The sequence below is a fragment of the Amyelois transitella genome, chromosome 30, assembly GCF_032362555.1.
Source record: "Amyelois transitella isolate CPQ chromosome 30, ilAmyTran1.1, whole genome shotgun sequence".
NCBI classification, from domain to species: domain Eukaryota; kingdom Metazoa; phylum Arthropoda; class Insecta; order Lepidoptera; family Pyralidae; genus Amyelois; species Amyelois transitella.
In genome coordinates this window covers 3,934,036-3,955,890 of record NC_083533.1, presented here as the reverse complement: position 1 = coordinate 3,955,890, position 21,855 = coordinate 3,934,036, and the positions used below count along the sequence as shown (strand labels likewise).

Below are 21,855 nucleotides of genomic sequence, written 5' to 3'. Positions count from 1 at the left end.
TAAACTGATAAAGTAAAAAATGCGACATTAACTAAAAGCAAAAACGATGATATTTTTTCTCTCTCTTTTGAAAACATACATACATAGAATCACGTCTATATCCCTTGCTGGGTGGATAGAGCCAACAGTCTTGAAAAGACTGAATGGCCACATCCATTTGAAAACATCTGTAATAAAATATATGCATGTTTCTCTACGCAAAAGTAACTCACGCATTTGTGGCGACATCTTTACGCCACAAGTCACAAAACATAATCGACGCTATCAGTCAAAAATAGCGAAAACTTTGTATCGCGCAAGTAAAGATTTTACGGATCGAAGCATAATTAGACCCTCCGTCACAACATGGTTGGAGCCGCGGTTGCCCAGGCTCCAGACCTAGTCTGGCGGTCTTTCATCTGGTGGTGGTCTGGCTATCATTGCTCCCGCTACACACTCATATCACATCTTCATCTCTTACAACACTGACAACGATAAACGGGTGTACATTTTGGTGAAAAGAGATTGAGAGCTTTTGAACTATTGACAGCTTGCTTGCTAATGCTATGCTTTTTATAATAAGAATGTTAGTATTTGACTTTGATATCACTCTCTAGCTTTATTTATTAATGAAAACAAAAATAATTTTAAACATCTTTATTTTAAAATGTTACATAGGTACAGTACAGATTCGTGTATTTAAACACGTGAATCACTTACATAAACTTAAATTATGAATATATCACATCGTATCACATAGTTATAAACATGTTTCAGACGATAAGAGTACATCACTTAATACTTTATAAAATATTCAATACATAAAATCAGCAGTCTCCATTATTATTATTTTTATATAATTATTAAGAAAACATAAACCAAAACTCTAAAGCTCTTATTTTCACAAAAATAAAACTAAATCTTTGGTGACTATACTGAAGTAAAAATTATACACACAATGAAAAGAAAATTTATGGCTTTCGACTAAGAAAAAAACTTACAATCGTATTTTCATATTGTTTTAAAACAAATTTTCGATCAAACGAAATTGATGTAGATATCAATATACACGGAAAGCTACAAAAAGAAATACTTTTTTATAATCGCTGACGCTAAGAAAATTAATAATAAACACATTATTACTTAATTACGTTCCTCGCCATCAAAACAGTTCAGACCTTCATTAGGTCAACCTCCAATAATAAAAAAATACATTTTCCCTTACGGAAACAAAAGAAAAACGTTATCAATCAAAAGGGGTACCTTGCTAAGAAGTTCCCTTAAAATTCAGGAGATCTTTGAATACTGATAACACAAAATATTTTTTTTATTCAAAGATACGGCATAAGAAATTGCCTTTAAACAGCCAATTTAAATCCCAAAAAATAAATTCATAAACTTTAACTGCATTCAAATAGGAGGTAACGGTGAAGCGTGGTAGGCACATCTAGCTTTTCAACGATTTTTATCAAATCGGTTCTGAAGAATCTGCGCAAATAGATTCTACATTGAGCTATCAAGGAAATAGGAGTTTTCGCGCGCTCAATTAGGGTTTGTTTTTGCGCGGGCGTCAACGTGTTGTTTCTTTTTATCATGCAAAGGTCGAAAGATTCCGCAGCCTCTAGAAGTTGGTAGAAGATGTGCTGGTACTCGGGTGAAGTGACGTTCTGGAGGTGGTTCAGGATGCCGTCTGGGTCGCGGAATTGAGTTTTCATTATTACCTGAAAATAATAAAAAATGTTTTTAAATACATTAGGTATGTATAATATCTACATCATGATGACACACTGTTCGTACAAAAATAACATGGTGCGTATTAATAAAAAAAAGCTGTTCTTTTTCCTTTCGTTCACCCTTGTGGGTTAGACAGAGCCAGCAGTCTCGAAAGACTGACAGGCCTGATACAGCTTTATGGCTGATGGAATTGAAATTTAAATAGTGACACGTTGCTAGCCCATCACCTACAAGAAGAATCCCAATTTCAGTAGCCATTCCCATAGTCGCCTTTTACGATGTCCACGGGTAAGAGATGGTGTAGTCTTATTCTGTTAAAGTGCTGGGAACCACACGGCACTCACCAAAAATTACCCATCAATGAATAACCTTTAGAAATAACGCCTTGATGTCGCGAAAGATGTTCTGGCGATACATCTAAACGTCACACGCCTCCAGCCAATCAGAGCGCGTGTGCTAAATCGCCCAAGGAACATTTTCACGGATTGGAGCATAAATACAAATAACGCCCGACTCAACATACTGTCTGCCGTGTGGTTCCCCAGGCATCACACTAGCCTACAGCTCTTCCTTTTTTTACTCCCTCTACAATTCACCACTGGTCTTCAAACTGGAATCACGTAAAGAGTGATAAAGGGAGAAGATAATAAACATACCCTAGCGCCATATCTGAGCAGCATGGAGATGATTTCAGCACTGGGCTCTTCATTGCTGGCGAGGTACTCCGCTAGAGCTGGTCGCAGCTGGGTCGCGTCTTCATCATTGTACACCTTCAGATTCGGGTCGGCTCCACTCTCTAGAAGGATCTAGAAAGAAATCCAATCAGTATCGTTGGTTGAGATAACATATTTACTCTCGCGTTTATGATTCAAATTCAAATTGAAAACAATCAAATACAAATTCAAATTAATAGCTGTGCCCGCGACTTCGTCCGTGTGGAATAGTTATTTTGGGCATCATTGAAGCCCTCAAAGATGAATAGTTTTCCCCGTTTTTTTTCACATTTTCCTTTATTTCTTCGCTCCTTATAGTTGCAGCGTGATGTTATATAGCCTAAAGCCTTCCCCGATAAATGGTCTATTCAACGCAAAAATAATTTTTCAATTCGAACCACTAGTTCCTGAGATTAGCGCGTTTAAACAAACAAACAAACAAACTCTTCAGCTTTATAATATTTAGTATAGATTTGGAATGAGATTGAAATTGTAACTCATACATACATATAATCACGTCTATACCCCTTGCGGGGTAGACAGAGCCAACAGTTATAAAGACTTAATTGGTAACTCACTTTAATAATTTCCTTGCTGTTCGTAATATTGTCGGAGCACGCGACGTGTAGTGGAGAGCCAATAACAGAACTTGATGCGTTCACTTGAGCACCTGTTGGCATCACATACATACATACATACATATGGTGCTGCAGTGTAGTTTGTTCCGCCGCTTCTTCTACACATGTGCTTTGGAAGCGGTAGTAGTTATAATTAGATTTAAGTTATGTGACGTCAATAAGTGATACCTTGTTTCCAATTTTGAAAATAAATCTATTCTATTCTATTCTATGGTCACGTCTATATCCCTTGCGGGGTAGACAGAGCCAATCACAGAACTGGATGCGTTCACTTGGGCACCTGTTGGCGTCACATACATACATACATACATATGGTCACGTCACGTCTTAGAAAAACTAAAATTAAATTAACAAATTGTACAGTCCCTGCATATCATCAACTTGCGGGAGAGTGCCCAGAAGGCTGGCATACATACATATATTGTCACGTCTTTATCCCTTGCGGGGTAGACAGAGCCAACAGTCTTTACAAGACTGATAGGCCACGTTCAGCTTTTTGGCTTGATGATAGAATTGAAATTCAAATAGTGACAGGTTGCTAGCCCATCGCCTATAAGAGGAATCCCAAGTTTATAAGCCTCTCCCCTAGTCGCCTCTTACGACATCCATGGGAAAGAGAAGAAGTGGTTCTATTCTTCTATATTATTGGTGCCGGGAACCACACGGGACGCCAAAATTTATTTATATACCTATTTATGATACAAAATGAACAGGCATTATATTTATTACTAGCTGACCCGGCAAACGCTGTTTTGCCAATTATTTTTATATATTATTACGGAACCCTATTTTTTTCCAAAATAAAATATAGTCTATGTTACTCGTGGATAATGTAGCTTTCGAATGGTGAAAGAATTTTTAAAATCGGTCCAGTAGTTTTTGAGCCTATTCATTACAACCAAACAAACAAAGTTTTCCTCTTTATAATATTAAGTGTAGATACAGAATGAAGAAAGTTACCCCTTCCGGGAAAGAGGCGTGATTTTATGTATGTATGTATGTATGTATGAAGAAACTTACCAGCTGACAGCAGCATCTGCAGCATAGCTACGTCACCCTTCAATATGGCCAGGTCGAGAGGACTGGGCTTACTCAACTCCGGGCATTCGTAATTGACACGGGCGCCTTGTTTTATCAGCAGATTCACTACTTCTGTGTTACCTGTAAAAAAAAAATAACGTAGAGATATTATACATTAAATTACATATTATCACGTCTATATCCCTTGCGGGGTTTACAGAGCTAACAGTCCTAAAAAGGCCACGTTCAGCTTTATAATGGAATTGAGAATAGTGACAGGTTGCTAGCCCATCACCTACAAGAGGAACCTCAAATTTATTAGCCTGTCCCTTAGTTGCCCTTTACGACATCCATGTAGTGGTCCTATTCTTTAGTGTCGGAAACCACACGGCACTAGTTTTAATTTATCTCGTAACACAAGTCTCGAACTTACTTCGAGGCTAACTCAATCCATGTTATTTGTCCCTTTTATATTTATATTTATTTACTAGCTGTGCCCGCGACTTCGTCCGCGTGGAATAGTTTTTTGGGCATCATTGAAGCCCTCAAGGATGAATAATTTTCCCCGATTTTCTTTCACGTTCTCCATTATTTCTTCGCTCTTTATAGTTGCAGCGTGATGTTTTATAGCCTAAAGCCTTCTTAGATAAATGCTCGCTCTATTCAACGCAAAAATAATTTTTCAATTCGAACACACTAGTTTCTGAGATTAGCGCGTTCAAACAAACAAACAAACTCTTCAGCTTTATAATATTAGTATAGATTAACTTTTTGTATTGGTGCCGGGTACCATACGGCAATTGTACCTATTTTAACTCTAAAACAAACTGAATCTGTTTGATGGTATGAAGTTTTATCATTGTAAGTAAATTTAGACGGCCTCTGTGGCGCAGCGGTAGTACGCTTGTCTGTGACACCGGAGGTCCCGGGTTCGATTCCCGGCCAGGGCATGATGAGAAAAGAGTTTTTTCTGATTGGCCTGGGTCTTGGATGTTTATCTATGTAATTATTTATTATAAAATATAGTATCGTTGAGTTAGTATCTCGTAACACAAGTTTCGAACTTACTTCGAGGCTAACTCAATCTGTGTAATTTGTCCCATATATATTTATTTATTTATTAACTTACCCCCCAAAACGGCGTAATGCATGACCGTCCTGTAGTCATTCCTGGCGTCCGCCATCGCGTTCACGTCAGCTCCGTAGCTGATAAGCAGCAGGACGGCATCCATACCCTGGGAAGAAAGATTTTAACAAACTCAACTCCTTTTCCAGCGTTTGAGCACTCAAAAAGATTACTAGTAGTGTGGAGGGAAAGGTCGGAGTGGGAAGACCTAGACGAACGTATCTTGATCAAATTAAGGACGTCCTGGTAAAGGGTCAGGTCAAGAGTACCCGAAACCGCCGAGCTTGTATGAAGAGAGTTATGAATGTGGATGAAGCGAAGCGGTAGGTACAAAGGTACAAAGACTACATTAAGCCTCGCGTATCCTGGCGTCGCCGCATGGTTTGAATTATGTTGCATTCATGAATTTGTCATTCATGAAATCACGCCATTTTTCCGGGAGGGATAGGCAGAGATTACATCTTTCCACTTACCACGATCTCTGCATACTGTATTGAATCCTGAAGACTTCCTTGTCACTACATTGTATAAAACAAAGTCGCTATTTTAGTCTGTTTGTCTGTATGCTTAAATCTTTAAAATTACGCAACGGATTTTGATGCGGTTTTTTGTAACAGGTAGAGTGATTCAAGAGGAAGGTTTTTATGTATAATAACATTTATAATTTTGCACCCGTGCGAAGCCGGGGCGGGTCGCTAGTTTTAAACAAAAAATCATCAAAAGAAGAGAAACCTTTCTCTGCCTAGCTGCCTTCATCAGCGGCGTGAGACCAGCTCTGTCCCTGGAGTCAGGGTTGGCTCCGAAGGTCAGCAGCAGCTCCAGATACTCAGGGTCGGAGACCAGGTTGATCTCCGAGCCGAAGAAGTAGCGCTTGTTGGGGTCCGCGCCGTGTTCAAGAAGCAGGCGGGCTACGTCCTGGAATAAACATAACTAAATTTATTAATTGAATAGTTTGATTATATCTAATTTTTAAAATTAACAGTATTACACATACATAGTGCCGTGTGGTTCCCGGCACCAATACAAAAAAGAATAGGCCCACTCCATCACTTTCCCATGGATGTTGTAAAAGGCGACTAAGGGATAGGCTTATAAACTTGGGATTCTTCTTTTAGGCGATTGGCTAACAACCTGTCACTATTTGAATCTCAATTCTATCATTAAGCCAAATAGCTGAACGTGGCCATTTAGTCTTCAAGACTGTTGGCTCTGTCTACCCCGCATCAGATATAGACGTGACCATATGTACGTTTATATCTCTTGCGGGGTAGACAAAGCCAACAGTCTTGATAAGACTGATAGGCCACGTTCAGCTTTCTTAGCCGCCACACTATTTCTTAGCCGCCTTTTAAGACATCCATTTGAGCGAGATGGAGTGGTCCTATTCTTTTGTTATTGGTGCCGGGAACCACACGGCAAATGTACCTATATGTATATATGTATGTATGTATGTATTTATGTATGTATGTATTTATGTATGTATGTATGTATTTATGTATGTATGTATGTATTTATGTATGTATGTATTTATGTATGTATGTATGTATTTATGTATGTATGTATGCACTCACATAATGCTTGTTCCTGATGGCAAGTCGCAAGGGTTCGTCACAAAGCGTGGTTCTCGGGAATTCCTCACCAGTGTCCACCCTGTAGTCCACCGCCGCTCCACTCTCCAACAACAGCTTCACCAGCTCGGTGTACCTGGAACATGCCGTGAGTTACATACGGACATACATATATACAGGGTGACATTTAAATCAACTGCATCCTTTTTAACATAGACTATACCCATGCTTCTGAGCCGTTTGAGCCTATTTTTATTTAAATAAAACGTCATCATTTTCACATTTAAAAAACCCTCAAAAACTACGTCACACGCTTTAATACAGACCAATATTACAAAAAGAAATTAAAACTAAACATATAAATAAATGTCTGAAAAATAAATTATTTTTCTAGTATCAAGATCAAGTAAAGTACAGAGTTGTCGAGATCGCTCAGCTGAATGTATTGTATCGTTGACCTCTGAATCTTACGCGTTCTTTTTCCTCCGGCCGGGGTGATATGACGTATTTAGGATCGTGGATTTTGATACTTTTATTTTTTTCGTACTTTCTGAAATATGAACTGATAATTTTCTTTTAACGTTTTTAAATATCCTTTAGATGAGTAAACTTAACAGTTAAATTTATGCAGTGGAATTAAAAGTCACCCTGTATATATATATTTTTTTATTTGTTTTCACTTTAAGTTTTTTGTCACTTGTGTAAGAAGAATTTTCTATAGCTTCCTGGTTTGTGTGCTATTTGATGCATCTTCAATCCAGGTTGCTAGTGCTTTTGTTTTGTGATGACGCAAATTATCGTCCATATCCCTTGGGGGGTAGACAGAGGCAACAGTATTGAAAGGACTGATAGGCCACGTTCAGGTGAATGGATTTATTTATGATGGAATTTAGATTCATATAGTGACAGGTTGCTAGCCTATCGCCTACAAGAGGAATCCCAAGTTTATTAGCCTATATCTTAGTCGTCTTTTACGACATGCATGGAAAAGAGATGGAGTGGTCCTATTCTTTAGTGCCGGGAACCACACGACAATCTTTATCACTTAGTATGAAAAAATAGATAATGGCCGATTCTCAGACCTACTCAATATGCTCACAAAATTTCATGAGAATGAGAGATGGGCTTGCAACCTGTCACTAATTGAATCTCAATTCTATTATTCAGCCAAAAAGCCGAACGTGGCCTATCATAAGTCTTTTTGATTGACTGTTAGCTCTGTCTACCCCGCAAGAGACATAGACGTGATGATATGTATGTAATACATTATTTTATATATCTCCATCCCTTTACGTCCTGTCTGTCTGTATGTCCTGTCTGAGTCCTCAAAATATTGTCCAAAAAGTGTATCCACTCTTACCCATGTTCAGAAGACAAATGCAGAGCGCTGTACCCGCAGTCATCCCTGGCGTTGACGTCACATCCGCGGACCAGCAGCAGCCTGGTCGCTTCCAGGTACCGCTGCCAGATGGCGTAGTGGAGCGGCCGAAGACCCTGGGTCACTGGCTCGTTCACCTGGTTGGAATAGAACAAAAATTAATGAGATGATGTCTTGAAAGTACATACATACATAAAATCACGCCTCTTTCCCGGAGGGGTAGGCAGAGACTACCTCTTTCCACTTGCCACGATCTCTGCACACTTCGTTCGCTTTATCCACATTCATAACTCTCTTCATGCAAGCTCGGCGGTTTCGGGTACTCTTGACCTGACCCTTTACCCTGTCTTGAAAGTAAAGGGTGTTAAAAGCTGAAAATCGACAATTTATGTTTATTGGTATAATTATGTGTGGTTGCCGGAAGTGCCGTGTGGTTCCCGGCACCAATAAAGAATAGGACAACTACATCTCGTTCCAATGGATGTCGTAAAAGGCGACTAAGGGATAGGCTTATTAACTTGGGATTCTTCTTTTATGCGATGGGCTAGCAACCTGTCACTTTTTGAATCTCAATTCTATCGTTAAGCCAAATAGCTGAACGTGGCCATTTAGTCTTTTCAAGACAGTTGGCTCTGTCTACTCCGCAAGGGATATAGACGTGACCATATATATATATATATAGATTACGGAAAGACGAAAGACTCACCTTTGCACCACAAGCCAGGAGTATTCTGATCTCGTCCAGAGGCACCATCCTGATGATGGAGTCCGCCAGCTCACGCTGCAGAGACTTCTCCGATATCACTTCAGACGGCATCGTGCTGGAAAAGACAATTCATCATCATCATCTGTGGGCATCACTATCTGACGAGTAACACGCACTTTAGAGTAAGACCTGTCGTCAAAGGCGACTAAGGGCTAATAAACTTCTTGTGGGCGATGAGCTAGCAACCTTTTCATTTCTTTCAGCATGGAAATCTTTAAATTTCCCGGTAACAAAAGAAAAAAAATAACAGGACCACTCCGTCACTTTGTCTTGGCTGTCGTAAAAGGCGACTAAGTGATGGGCTTATAAACTTTGGATGCTTCTTTTAGGCGATGGGCTAGCAACCAGTCACTACTTGAATCTCAATCTATACTAATATTATAAAGCTGAAGAGTTTGTTTTGTTTGTTTGTTTGTTTGTTTGTTTAAACGCGCTAATCTCAGACTACTGAACCGATTTGAATAATTCTTTCACTGTTAGATAGTCTATTTATCGAGGAAGGCTATAGGCTACATTTTATCCCAGATTTCCTACGGGAAACGTCAACAATGCAGGTGATAGTTGAATGAGTCGGCCATCTGCGAGCTTTCCACGCGAACGCTGCGCAAACCAACAAAGATATAGTAAAACAATGTACTAAAGATGTGAAGTACTAATTTTTACCACAAAAAAGTCTGCGAGAGCATATATCTATCTCTTAAGGTTTACTTACAATAACCACTTTTATGTTCATTTTTTAAGATTATTTTTTCATTATAAACATAAGTTATTTTGAAACCAATTTTCTTTAATTCAGTATTAATCCTTATCCAAATAAATATGTTTATTACTTTCGGCTTTTCATGTAGACTAAAATTTACAGTATATAAATCAGACGAATAGGTTTTGAGATATACTTAGTCGTTATAAGCAATTTGCAGCGAAACATTTAATACGGCGAACCAGTGTTCTTTCTAATACGCGTGACCGCCTGACCGGAGGATGTTTGCAAAAATAAATATGATGCCCAAAATAACTATTCCACGCGGACGAAGTCGCGGGCACAGCTAGTTCTATCATAAAGCCAAACAGCTGAACGTGGCCTATCAGTCTCTTCAAGACTGTTGGCTCTGTCTACCTCGCAAGGGATATAGACGTGACTATATGTATGTATGTATGAAATTCCTGCCTGTATTTTTATTAGGTACATTTTTTTTCCTCTAGAGATATGACCTCATCTATGGCTCATCAAAAGACCCGTTGCCAAAATATTTTCACAACTTTTGATTACTGACATGAGTTCAACTTTAAAAAAGATACACTAATTAGTGTAGTGTAAACGGTAGGTAATAGTTTTAAATAGCATGTCATTGAACTTGGCATTGAAAGTTGAGTTACCTATTATTTTTAATTAACGAAATTCGTTGAAATTTTAGGCGGCAAAGGCGTCACTACGGCTTTGCCGCCATCATTTTGGGCGAGTTTAAAAAATAGATTGTAGAGTTTATCCATACCATTTTTAAAAAGATATCTAAGTTTTATGCTGTGTGGTTCCCGGCACCAATGAATGCCGTGTGGTTCCCGGTACCAATAAAAAAAGAATAGGACCACTCCATCTCGTTCCTATGGATGTCGTAAAAGGCGACTTAAGGTTAGGCATATTAACTTGGGATTCTTCTTTTAGACGACGGGCTAGCAACCTGTCACTATTTAAATTTCAATTCTATCGTTAAGCCAAACAGCTGAACGTGGCCTGTCAGTCTTGTCAAGATTGTTAGCTCTGTCTACCCCGCAATTGGGATAGAAATTGCGGGATAGAGATAGGATATAGACGTAATTATATGTATGTACGTAGGGGAGACCGGGGCAAAACGAGATACTTAAGAGAAAAAACGTCACAACATGAAAATACAACTATTTATTATAATTCTCTCACAACAAAAGTAACACTTGTAGTTTTATTTAACGTAATAATTATCTTTTTCGTCGCTAAATCACATATTTTTTGGACGATCAGGAACTGAATCATACTAGAGAAAAATCCCATTTTGCCCCATGATCGGGGCAAAATGGGAAACGCCATGGGGCATAACGAGTACACATTTAGTCAGGCTGGCAACGTTCGCAAATATGTACCTCGTCATCATCCTCGTCCGCACCTGCCCACCAGGAATTATGGGCCCAGCCATGGCACACGCTACAAATAACCCAGCCTTCAGTAGATTGGGAGTATAAGTAATCACAATATATACATGCGCAATCATTTTCAACGACTTCTGAACTAGTCGTCTAAACGAAAGTTCAGGATGGCTTTTTACAAATCCACTGAGCCAGTCTTCTCCAGCTATTCCAGTCTCAGTGTTGAATGGGTTCTCGATATGGTTTCTCTCAGCTAACTGAGAAGCTAAAATACAAAGCTCTTTTCCAGTTCTTCCGAAAAGGCGAGCTTCCATTGCTTTAATATACTGACATAATTCTTCTTCCTGGTCCTTTTTAAACACTGTTTTAAAGCGCCCTAATGTTTTTTTCGCATTTCAGTCATTGTCTTTTGTCATTGAATCAGTGTCAGCATTTTCAGCATTTCGAGCCTTTCTCACGCGTCGCTCCAAGGTGGACGTAGGCACACTGTATGCGGTAGAGGCTCGAAGAAAGCCCATGGTCTCAGAAAGTACAGCTCTTACTGCTCTTTTCATGTCGTCTTCTTCCATGACATTCGGGTAGTTTTACGTTTATAATTACGTATCATTTTATCTGCAAACATAAAAATATATTATAACATAGATATGGAATATTATTCTACCCACATACACGGGGCACAACGGGATACTATCCCATTATGCCCCAACCATTCTGCCCCAACAGACACATTTTGTAAAAGCACCTCGCATTTCAAACCTACAAAATTATTGTGGAAAAAAAGTAATCTTAATTTGAAAGTTCTACACTAAAGTACCAAGTAAATGGTAAAATATCACAATAGCACCGATACATACCTTGGTTCACATCGATCCAAAACACAAAACTTCGTAAGAATCTGCCTAAAAACAGTTTTTTGTCGCCACAAAGTATAAACACGTAGTGACACGCACGCGCCTCTATGACTCGTTTGAGGAGATTGAACATCGTACGGATGGCGCTGCATCGGGCGCTGTGGTGTACACCAGTCACGCACACAAGTAAATTTCCCGTTCTGCCCCGAGCTTCGTTTTGCCCCGGTCTCCCCTATGTATTTTATTCTTTGTTTGTTTGTTTGTATGAATGTATTCTATCATTAAGCCAAACTGCTGAATGAGACGTATCAATATTTTCAAGCCTATTGGCTTTGTCTACCTCGCAGGGATGTAGAGACGTGATTATATGTATGTTTCTATGTAATATTTTAGCACAGACGACCATATTTTTATGGCGCGAAAATGTTTCAATGCTTGAGCCTATAATGCGACGTATTAAGAAAATGCCGAAATATGTAAAATGACGAGCTGTCAACTAAACCTATCAGAGCGCTCAATTTGAACCTGCGAACTGAACTGTTCCCAAATTTTCAAATTTCGAACCCAGCGATTTTGTCCATTGGTTGATGTTTCAGTCAGTGTACTTTTTTATACCTCTATATTCAGACTAAACTATTAGGTCTGTTTTAAACCGAACTTTCAAGAATACATTAATGAATCCACGGACAAAATAAAAAAAGCAATCCGCACCCCTTCTTTCTGCAGTGGGTCAAACGTGGACATAAATAGACGGGACGACAGATAGACCGCTAAGATAAATGACTTCAACACGCAATGGCAGATTGCCCAATTGGGCTTGCCCTGGTTGTATAGATTCAAAATCTGTAGTAATATTATAAAGCTGAAGAGTTTGTTTGTTTGAACGCGCTAATCTCAGGAACTACTGGTTCGAATTGAAAAATTCTTTTTGTGTTGAATACACCATTTGTAGAGGAAGGCTTTAGGCTATATATATAACATCACGCTTCAACTATGGAAAATGTGAAAAAAACGGGGAAAATTATTCATCCTTGAGGGCTTCAATGATGCCCAGAACAACTATTCCACGCGGACGAAGTCGCGGGCACAGCTAGTAATAGATATGGTGTTTAAACAAGTAGGTTCAGTCCATTTCTTTCCATTTCAAAGGTAAACAACTTGATAGGTAAAAAATACGTACCTATATTTAAAAAAATATATTCTTAAATTTACATACGTTCATATAATCACGTCTATTATTCTTGCGAGGTAGACAGAGCCAAACAGTCTTGAAAACACTGATAGGCCACGTTCAGCTGTTAGGCTTAATGATAGAATTGAGATTCAAATAGTGATAGGTTGAAAGAAGAATCCCAAGTTTATAAACCTATCCCTTAGTCTCTTAGTCCCAGTAGTTACGCGTAACCCTAAAAACATTTCTTAAATATAAAAACTTATCAAAATCAAACACTTTTCCCTTGTCAGTTCTTAGAATCTTAGACGTCATTTCAATTTGGCAAAACGTATTTGGATGGCCGCCATTTTTATTTTATCGCCATATTTGATCTTGTGACCGCTAAAGAACCACGTAGCCACGCGCTCCTTTATACATACATACATACATATGGTCACGTCTATATCACTTGCGGGGTAGACAGAGCCAACAGTCTTGAAAAGACTGAATGGCCACGTTCAGCTATTTGGCGTAATGATAGAATTGAGATTCAAATAGTGACAGGTCGGTAACCCATCGTTTAAAAAGAATCCCGAGTTTGTAAGCCTATCCCTTAGTCGCCTTTTACGATCATCATCCACAGGAAAGAGATGGAGTGGTCCTATTCTTTTTTGTATTGGTGCCGGGAACGCACGGGACACCTTTATACATAAATACATAAATCGCATCTCTTTACCAGAGGGGTAGGCAGAGGCCACTCTGTCTACCCCGCAAGGGATATAGACGTGATTATATGTATGTACCGTGGGTCAGTCAGGTTTATGGAGCAACTCCTGTCTGCCATTCGCCTTAACAGGAGAACTAAAACTACTGACTGTCCCTTAGACGCCTCTTACGACATCCATGTAAATTGGTCAGTCATATGATCGAAATCACTCGTTTATCAGTTAATTCCTTACAACCAAAACGACATAACTCCAAAAAAGATACATACATACGATAAGCGTTAAAAAATATTCTAAAAGGCGGCCATTTTTAAAATTATGCCTGATGCTTTTTTTTTCTTTCTTGGTACACAAATTATTTTTAATCTGAACGCGTAGTTTTTTTTTTATTAATGGCTCTTTTATTGCGTAGATAGAGTGTTAATATAAAGTATTACCTACGTCTTATGATCTTGTTATCCACATGATAAAATTATACGCACATGGAAAATGTACATATTATTATGTATGTTTATTATTTTTGTTTACATTGTAAATTGAAATATATAGGTATATAGACGTGATTATATGCCGTGTGGTTTGAGCTACTAAAGAGTAGGACCACTCCACCTGATTCTCATGGATGTCGTAAAAGGCGACAAAGTGATAGGCTTATAAACTTGGGATAAAATAATCCCATGTAGGCGATAGGCTAGCAACCTGTCACTATTTAAATCTCAATTCTAACTAAAAGCCAAATAGCTGAACGTGGCCTATCAGTCTTTACAAGACTGTTGGCTCTGTCTACCCCGCAAGGGATATTGACGTGATTATCTATACATCTATACTATACATATAATAAAACACTTAAAAAAAAAGTCTGTAGGTACATCCTACCCTACTAATATTATAAATGCGAAAGTTTGTGAGTATTTCAGTATGGATGTTTGTTACTCTTTCACACAAAAACTACTGAAGCGATTACGATGAAATTTGGTATGTAGGTAGCTGAAGACCCAGAATAACATATAGGCTTTATATTCTGGAGTTCTCGCGGGATTGATTCCACGTGGACGAAGTCGCAGGTGGCCTCTAGTTGAGTATTTTTATGTTATGTGAGTTATAGGTACAGTATATTACCAGTTTAATAAATTATACCAATGTACCTCTGCACAGAAGTCAAATTTTTGTATGGCGCGAAAATATTTAAGCGGATGAGCCAATCACAGCGCTCCATTTGAATTTGGGACCCGTCATATGAGCGAGATAGCAGATAATAATATTTTGTTTTTGAATTTTCTGTTTAATGTTTATAATTATTACAAATATAAAGTCGTAATTTAATTGAGTTTTCATTCGGTTTTTAGGTATTCTGCGCAGTGTTACACTTAAGGTGAAAACCGACATAGATAATTCTCGACCATAATGTCCAAAATATTTACATCCCGTCATACTAAATTCGGTTTTTACGTTTCAATTCATTGGAACGCGTCCAAAAATCATGCCGAAAAATCAAGACCTGCGCGTGACATCAAAATCTTTGGGAAATAATGAGATTGAAAGTTCAGGGTGTTTTGGTCCAATGAGGATGTAGGGCGATGACCTTGATCTCGTTTTATTATGTTGGTATTTCGCTCAACCACGTGGTTTTATATTTACTAACAATGGAATTGTGCTGCCAACCTAATTAAGACTGGTGTGGCGTATGCTATTAATTAGAAAATGTAAGAAGTAGCTACCTAATTTATAATTACCTAATTTATTAGTAAGTTTCTAAATACCTATTATATATTTTACTACGACATGCACAAATTTAGTTACGTCTTTTATGCCTTATAGGACAGACAGAGCCAACAATCTCGAAGAAGGTCACGTTCAACTGTTCTTTCTTCGCTACTGATAATTATATGTTAATTAGTAATGAATTCCGTGTGGTTCCCGGCACCAATACAAAAAGAATAGGACCATTCCATCTCTTTCCCATCGATGTCGTAAAAGGCGACTAAGGGATAGGCTTACAAACTTGGGATTCTTTTTTAGGCGATGCGCTAGCAACCTGTCACTATTTGAATCTCAATTCCATCATTAAGCCAAATAGCTGAACGTGGCCATTCAGTCTTATCGCGACTGTTGGCTCTGTCTACCCCGCAAGGGTGACCATATATGTATGTATGTATTAGTAATGAAAGATGGTTAATCATGCCTTCAATCTATTATCGTATAATTAACCCTACAAATGCGGTCAATGGCCGGGGTCGGCCCTTTGGATCTCTTTGTCCCATCGTATGCCAATTTCCTCGGAGTCGCTTCGGGACTTATATGGCTAAGGGCCTTGGATTCAGCCAAACGAATGCTGACCTATATTTGCACACGTAATGCTAAGCATTATATATTATATACTAGCTGTGACCGCGATTTCGTCCGCGCGGTATAGTTATTTTTGGTCATCATTGAAGCCCTCAAGAATGAATAATTTTCCCCGTTTTTTATCACATTTTCCATTATTACTTCGCTTCTTATAGTTGCAGCGTGATGTTATATAGCCTAAAGCCTTCCTCGATAAATAGTCTATTTAACACAAGAATAATTTTTCAATTCGAATGTTTAGTTCATGAGATTAGCGCGTTCAAACAAACAAAGCGTGCTTCGTGAGACCAGCTTTAGACTCAGAAAATCAAAAAATTAAAGGGAAAATGTCTTTAAGCGGACCCTGGGTCCTCGCATTATGATAGAGGCTTCGACCGGCAATACTTAGTTCATATGTAAAACAAAAAAAAAATAGTTTAGGAGAAATAGGTATGAGTAAACAAGCAGCAGAGATTATTATCTTTCCACTTGCTACGATCCCTGCATAATTCTTTCGCTTCATACATTCATATAATCACGTCTATATCCCTTGCGGGGAAGACAGAGACAACAGTTTTGAAAAGACTGATAGGCCACGTTCAGCTGTTTGGTTTAATGATAGAACTAAGATTCGAATAGTGACCTGGGTTGTCTAAAAGAAGTATCTCCAGTTTATAAACTTATCTCTTATAGTCACATACATTATACTTTCTTATTACATCATTAAAAAGATTTCTTGCCAGAAATCAATCATTCATCTCGCTCTTACATAAGAAAAATAACTGAGACGGTTGCCCAATACTCTGAAAAATTTAAATATTCATCCGGTTTATGTTGGAAATCAAAATGGTGTATTGAGCCAATGAAAACATTATAAATACTTATATATACATTTTATATCAATTACCACATACTTCCTCTTACGAAATTATTTATGCAATTTTATTAGGACGTCATATCATCCTACTACTATTATAAAGGCGAAAGTTTGTATGGATGTATGGATGTTTGTTACTCTTTCACGCAAAAACTACTGAACCGATTACCATGAAATTTGGTATGTAGGTAGCTGAAGATCCAGAATAACACATAGGCTACTTTTTATCCCAGAGTTCCCGCGGGATTGATAGGGTTTCCATGCGGACGAAGTCGCGGGCGGCCTCTAGTATTCGTATATAATGTGTCTTGATCAAATAGCGGATGTCCTCGAGACCCTAAAACTGATGAGCTCACATCAATTGTTAAATAAATTGCCTCCAATCGATATCCTCCTTTTTTGAAGTAGGTTCTAAAACCACCTAAGTGTAACAAACACTTACCCGAAAACCGCATCAAATCGGTTCAGCGGAATGCGAGATAATCGCGGACAATCATATAATACAGGTCAAATTAAGAACTACCTTTTTGAAAGTGGTTAAAAAATATTTTATTTCAAACGAAACAAGCTACGACGTAGCGCGTTTCGTAGATAATTTCGTAGCAAAGAACATTTTTGACGCATTACTTTTTTGCAGTTCTGCTACGCCGCGAGGCTACGAGATGCTACGAACTATTTGTATTTATCACCCTTTTCCATTACCGTACTTTTAAAATTAACATTACAATAACAAAGCATTTTTATTTCACTTTTCCTTTAAAGAAAAAATTGATGCTCTATGGTTAACCGTTTCGCGCGCTTTTAAATGTCAAATCTCCAAGATTCTAATTCCAATAACCCTCAAATTAGTATTGATTTGATTGGTATGTAACTGTCAAATCGAACACTCGATTGCAGTAACTCTCGAATAAGTATTAATACAACTTTATTAAGTTTTCTACACGTATAGCTCGGATAGAACATTAGTGTCCGTGATGCCAACGTACCCCTGGAAGATCAGCGCTGGCTGTGTAGCTGAATTGTCTACAGCCAGCATATGCTGGATTACCCTTTCGGGAACACCAACATACCTGTCTAGTTTTAAACTTGTACATATTCTAGTATTTTTTATTTTTTTTAATGGTGTGTCTTAAATCAATTCTTTTTAGTATTACTATACTTTTTTTTTGATTTTGTTCAATTGAAAAGCTTCGATTTGAAATCATTCGGTTTGATATAAAAGGTATTACCTAAGTTATATTTAACTAATTGTTTTTAAACAGACTGTGAACACGTTACAAACTAGAAATAACTAGATCACGTTTCAAAATCTAAGTTTAATAAATAATTGCATTTCAAACCGGATTTATATTTATAAATACCTACATCGTTTATAACCAATAACATTTCAAAATAACCTATAATCCAAAAAAGAGGTGAACGCATTACAAAATGGCGGCCGGTCAACATTAAAATGGCCGAAAATAGAACGGGAATGCCAATGACCCCGCCCTTGACATTAAAAGGAAATAAATAAAAGCGGAAAAACTGATCCTTTAAGGGATTTTCGAGTATTCTACTTATAAAAGCTAGTAAAAATATGATAATTAATAAAAATGGTCCAGTCTTGATAACAGAAGTGGGTTTCGAACGAAAAAATAAAGTTTTTATGACTGCGTATAAAAGCGACCTTGAATAATAATAATAAGATTTGAAAATCTAATGTTTTTTTTATTTACGTTCATGAATTGATTAATTTGATTTGAATAAGGACATTCAGGCAAATGACTGTAACAACATTTAATAAGTCAGGGTTATAGTTCCCCTGTTCCCACAAGTCAAAACTAGGGATAGTTGCTATTTTCTAAATGTTGCCAGGCAGAAAATTCTATTAGTTAATTATTGTTTTCACCTATTGTACATTAAAGTTCAATAAAATTTTAAAATAAAATGAAAGCAAGCATTTCAGATGTTTTATTCAAATTCGTTCAAGATGTTTGACCCACTTGTCAATGATGGCCGTCCCATTCCTGACCCGGGGTCATACATTGACCCCTGAGGTTGACCCCAAGCACCTCTTTAGGGAGGACACTACCTAGACAAATGACAGGAGGATGTTATAATAACGCGGTAGACAAAGAAAACAGTCTCGAAAAGACTAAAAGGTGATAAAGATGTTAAGAACTTTTCTCAGATTGTTATGATGTTTAGAATAAAGTAAAATATTCCTACCAATGTTGGTGAAACTGCATATTATTTTTGTATACTAACCAGTATCTTGTAATGGATATATTTAGATAATGAAAAACATAGCTGCGTATGATTATTGTGTACCACAGATTTTGATTCAATATTAAATGAAAGATGATTAAATTTATCACGTTATTAAAGGTAGTTTCCTTTGTTTATGTATACGTTGTATGCTGAAACAATAGCTTGAAGGAATGAGATAAACTATGGATAGTGTTTTACCTTGTAATCTTAGGAGATCAATTCTAATTCTGTTGAACATACATACATACTCGTATATACCATCACGCCTGTTTCCCATTGGGGTAGGCAGAGACTATGGATTTTTACTACGATCCTTACAAACTTCTCCCGCTTCCTCCACACTCATTACTCATTTTATACATATCGGACGATTACGAGTAGTCCTAACTTTTTTAAGACATTCGAAATTCGGTCCTTGAAAGTTCGACAAGGCCATTGGAATACCAGTAAAAAGGTTCTAGATTAATCTGACCGTACTCTAGTCACTACTCTACCTATTATGTAGTTGATATAATAATATGGAAATATAACGTAACATAATAAACGATAACTTTGAAAATACATTTAGCTTCTACGTTAATAATCAAATCGAACTTACCTTATAAACAAGCAGTCCAAACTTCAGCCAACCGTCAACAAAGCAAAACACAACGCCTTTGTTTACTTTCAATAAAAAATAAAATAAACAAAACGCTCTATGATCAACCGTTTCGCGCGCTTTTAACTGTCAAATCGAACAATAACCTCAATTATTTCAGGTAATTTACAATATTGATTGATTTTTGCTAAATCTAAGAAACTTTAACGTGTGTTCAGGTTTCTAGCTAAATGCGAACTGTTTTCGATGATGCCGTCTTTACAAATATTGGAGAAAAGCCAATGGCAATGTGCCAAGTACGAAGTTCAGTGCATTTGTATGGTGCAGGGTGGGAAGCCCTGTTAACGAAGTCATGGAAAAGAAAAGATTTACTTTTATTGATTTTACTTGATTAATTAATATATATGAGTTGAAAACAATTGATATTCATTCGTACAGGAAATTGTACAAAATATAAAATCGAAATTTTAATTAACTGTAAATATGAGACTTCCTGTATCATGTATTTTTGTTAAAAACATTTATTTAAAAGAAAATCCGCGCCGTGTGGTTACCGGCACCAATAGAAAAAAGAATAGGATCACTCCATCTCTTTCAATGGATGTCGTAAAAGGCGACTAACGGATAGGCTTATAAACTTGGGATTCTTCTTTAAGGCGACGGGTAAGCAACCTGTCACTTTATATGAATCTCAATTCTATCAATAAGCCAAACAACTGAACGCGGCCTATCAGTATTTTCAAGACTGTTGGCTCTGTCTACCCCGTAAGGGATATAGACGTGATTATATGTATGTATGTATTAAGCGATACAGCTGTTGGCTCTGTCTATCCAGCAAGGGATATAGACGTGATTACTTGTATATATTAAGCGATACAGCAGTGATTGTGAGTATGTAAGTATGTTTTCAACGTCAATAATCAGCCGATCACTGGACGTCTCACCCTACCACGAGGCACAGACTAGGTGTATCCTTTCAAACAAAGACGCGGTACAAAGAACCCTCTTTATGCGATGTGAAATTGTTGAAAGTTCATGTCAGTTGTTTACCTTTTAACATTTATTTTATTTCAAGAGACAGGGACAAAAAATTAAAAAAAAAAATTAACATAACCTATAATCTTAACATAACCTAATTCTTTTAACAGTTATCGCACCACCCGTACATACATCTCTGTTTGGTCCAAAGGTTCGACTGGCAGAGAATGCCTTGTGGCATTAAGTCCACCTGTTGTACATTTTACGTGCATAAAGTTTAAATAAATAAACAAACAAACAAGAATCCGAAGATTTTCTCATACATTTCATCATTAGAATTTCGGAAAATCCTCTCTTAGCGAACATAAATAAATCTTTTTTGTATATATTTTAATTGACAATTTAATTCTTGGATTTCTCAAATTATCTATACTAATATTATAAAGCTGAAAAGTTTATTTGTTTGAACGCGCTAATTTCAATAACTAAGTATGTTTCGAATTGAAAAATTCTTTTACATTAATTTATTACTTTTACATTAATTATATTAGTTGGGATTTCATAAAATATTATATACGTAGGTACACTAGCTGTACCCGCGACTTAATAATTTTCCCCGTTTTTTTCACATTTTCCATAATATATTCACTCCTAAAAGTTGCAGCGTGATGTTTATAAAGCCTTTCTCGATAAATGGTCTGTTCAAGACAAAAAGAAGCTTTTTCTTGCTCGACTTGGCAGATTTTTCAATTCGAACCGATAGTTCCTGAGATTAACGCGTTTAAACAAACAAACTCTTCAGCTATATAATATTAGTATAGATATTAAGCTTATATAATTCTTATCAGAGAGATATAACGGTTATGTAACTTAATAGTCACGGGGTAGCGCAAACCTCATTAGTCGGAGATTATAACCGCTTCAAACCTGTTGGCACATTGAGAGTTTTGGAATTTTGATAAACGCAGTGGGAATTTATATCCCTTGAATGTCGTAAAATGCGACTAAGGGAAAGGCTAATCAGCTTGAGATTCTTCATGTAGGTGATGGGTTAG

The 21,855-nt window shown here is 37.4% G+C and overlaps 1 protein-coding gene across 1 annotated transcript; it reads right to left on the bottom strand.

Moving 5' to 3' along the window:
• Window positions 1-654: 654 nt before the first annotated feature.
• LOC106130999 (ankyrin-3) lies at window positions 655-20,043 on the bottom strand. Its single transcript, XM_013329964.2, has 10 exons — window positions 19,823-20,043; window positions 8,863-8,977; window positions 8,139-8,293; window positions 6,782-6,914; window positions 5,943-6,125; window positions 5,214-5,319; window positions 4,085-4,225; window positions 3,005-3,096; window positions 2,370-2,519; window positions 655-1,700 (listed from the first exon to the last, which is right to left on the bottom strand). Exons 2-10 carry the CDS (start codon window positions 8,971-8,973, stop codon window positions 1,380-1,382), a joined length of 1,392 nt encoding a protein of 463 aa, XP_013185418.1. The 5' UTR covers window positions 8,974-8,977; window positions 19,823-20,043; the 3' UTR covers window positions 655-1,379.
• Window positions 20,044-21,855: the final 1,812 nt, after the last annotated feature.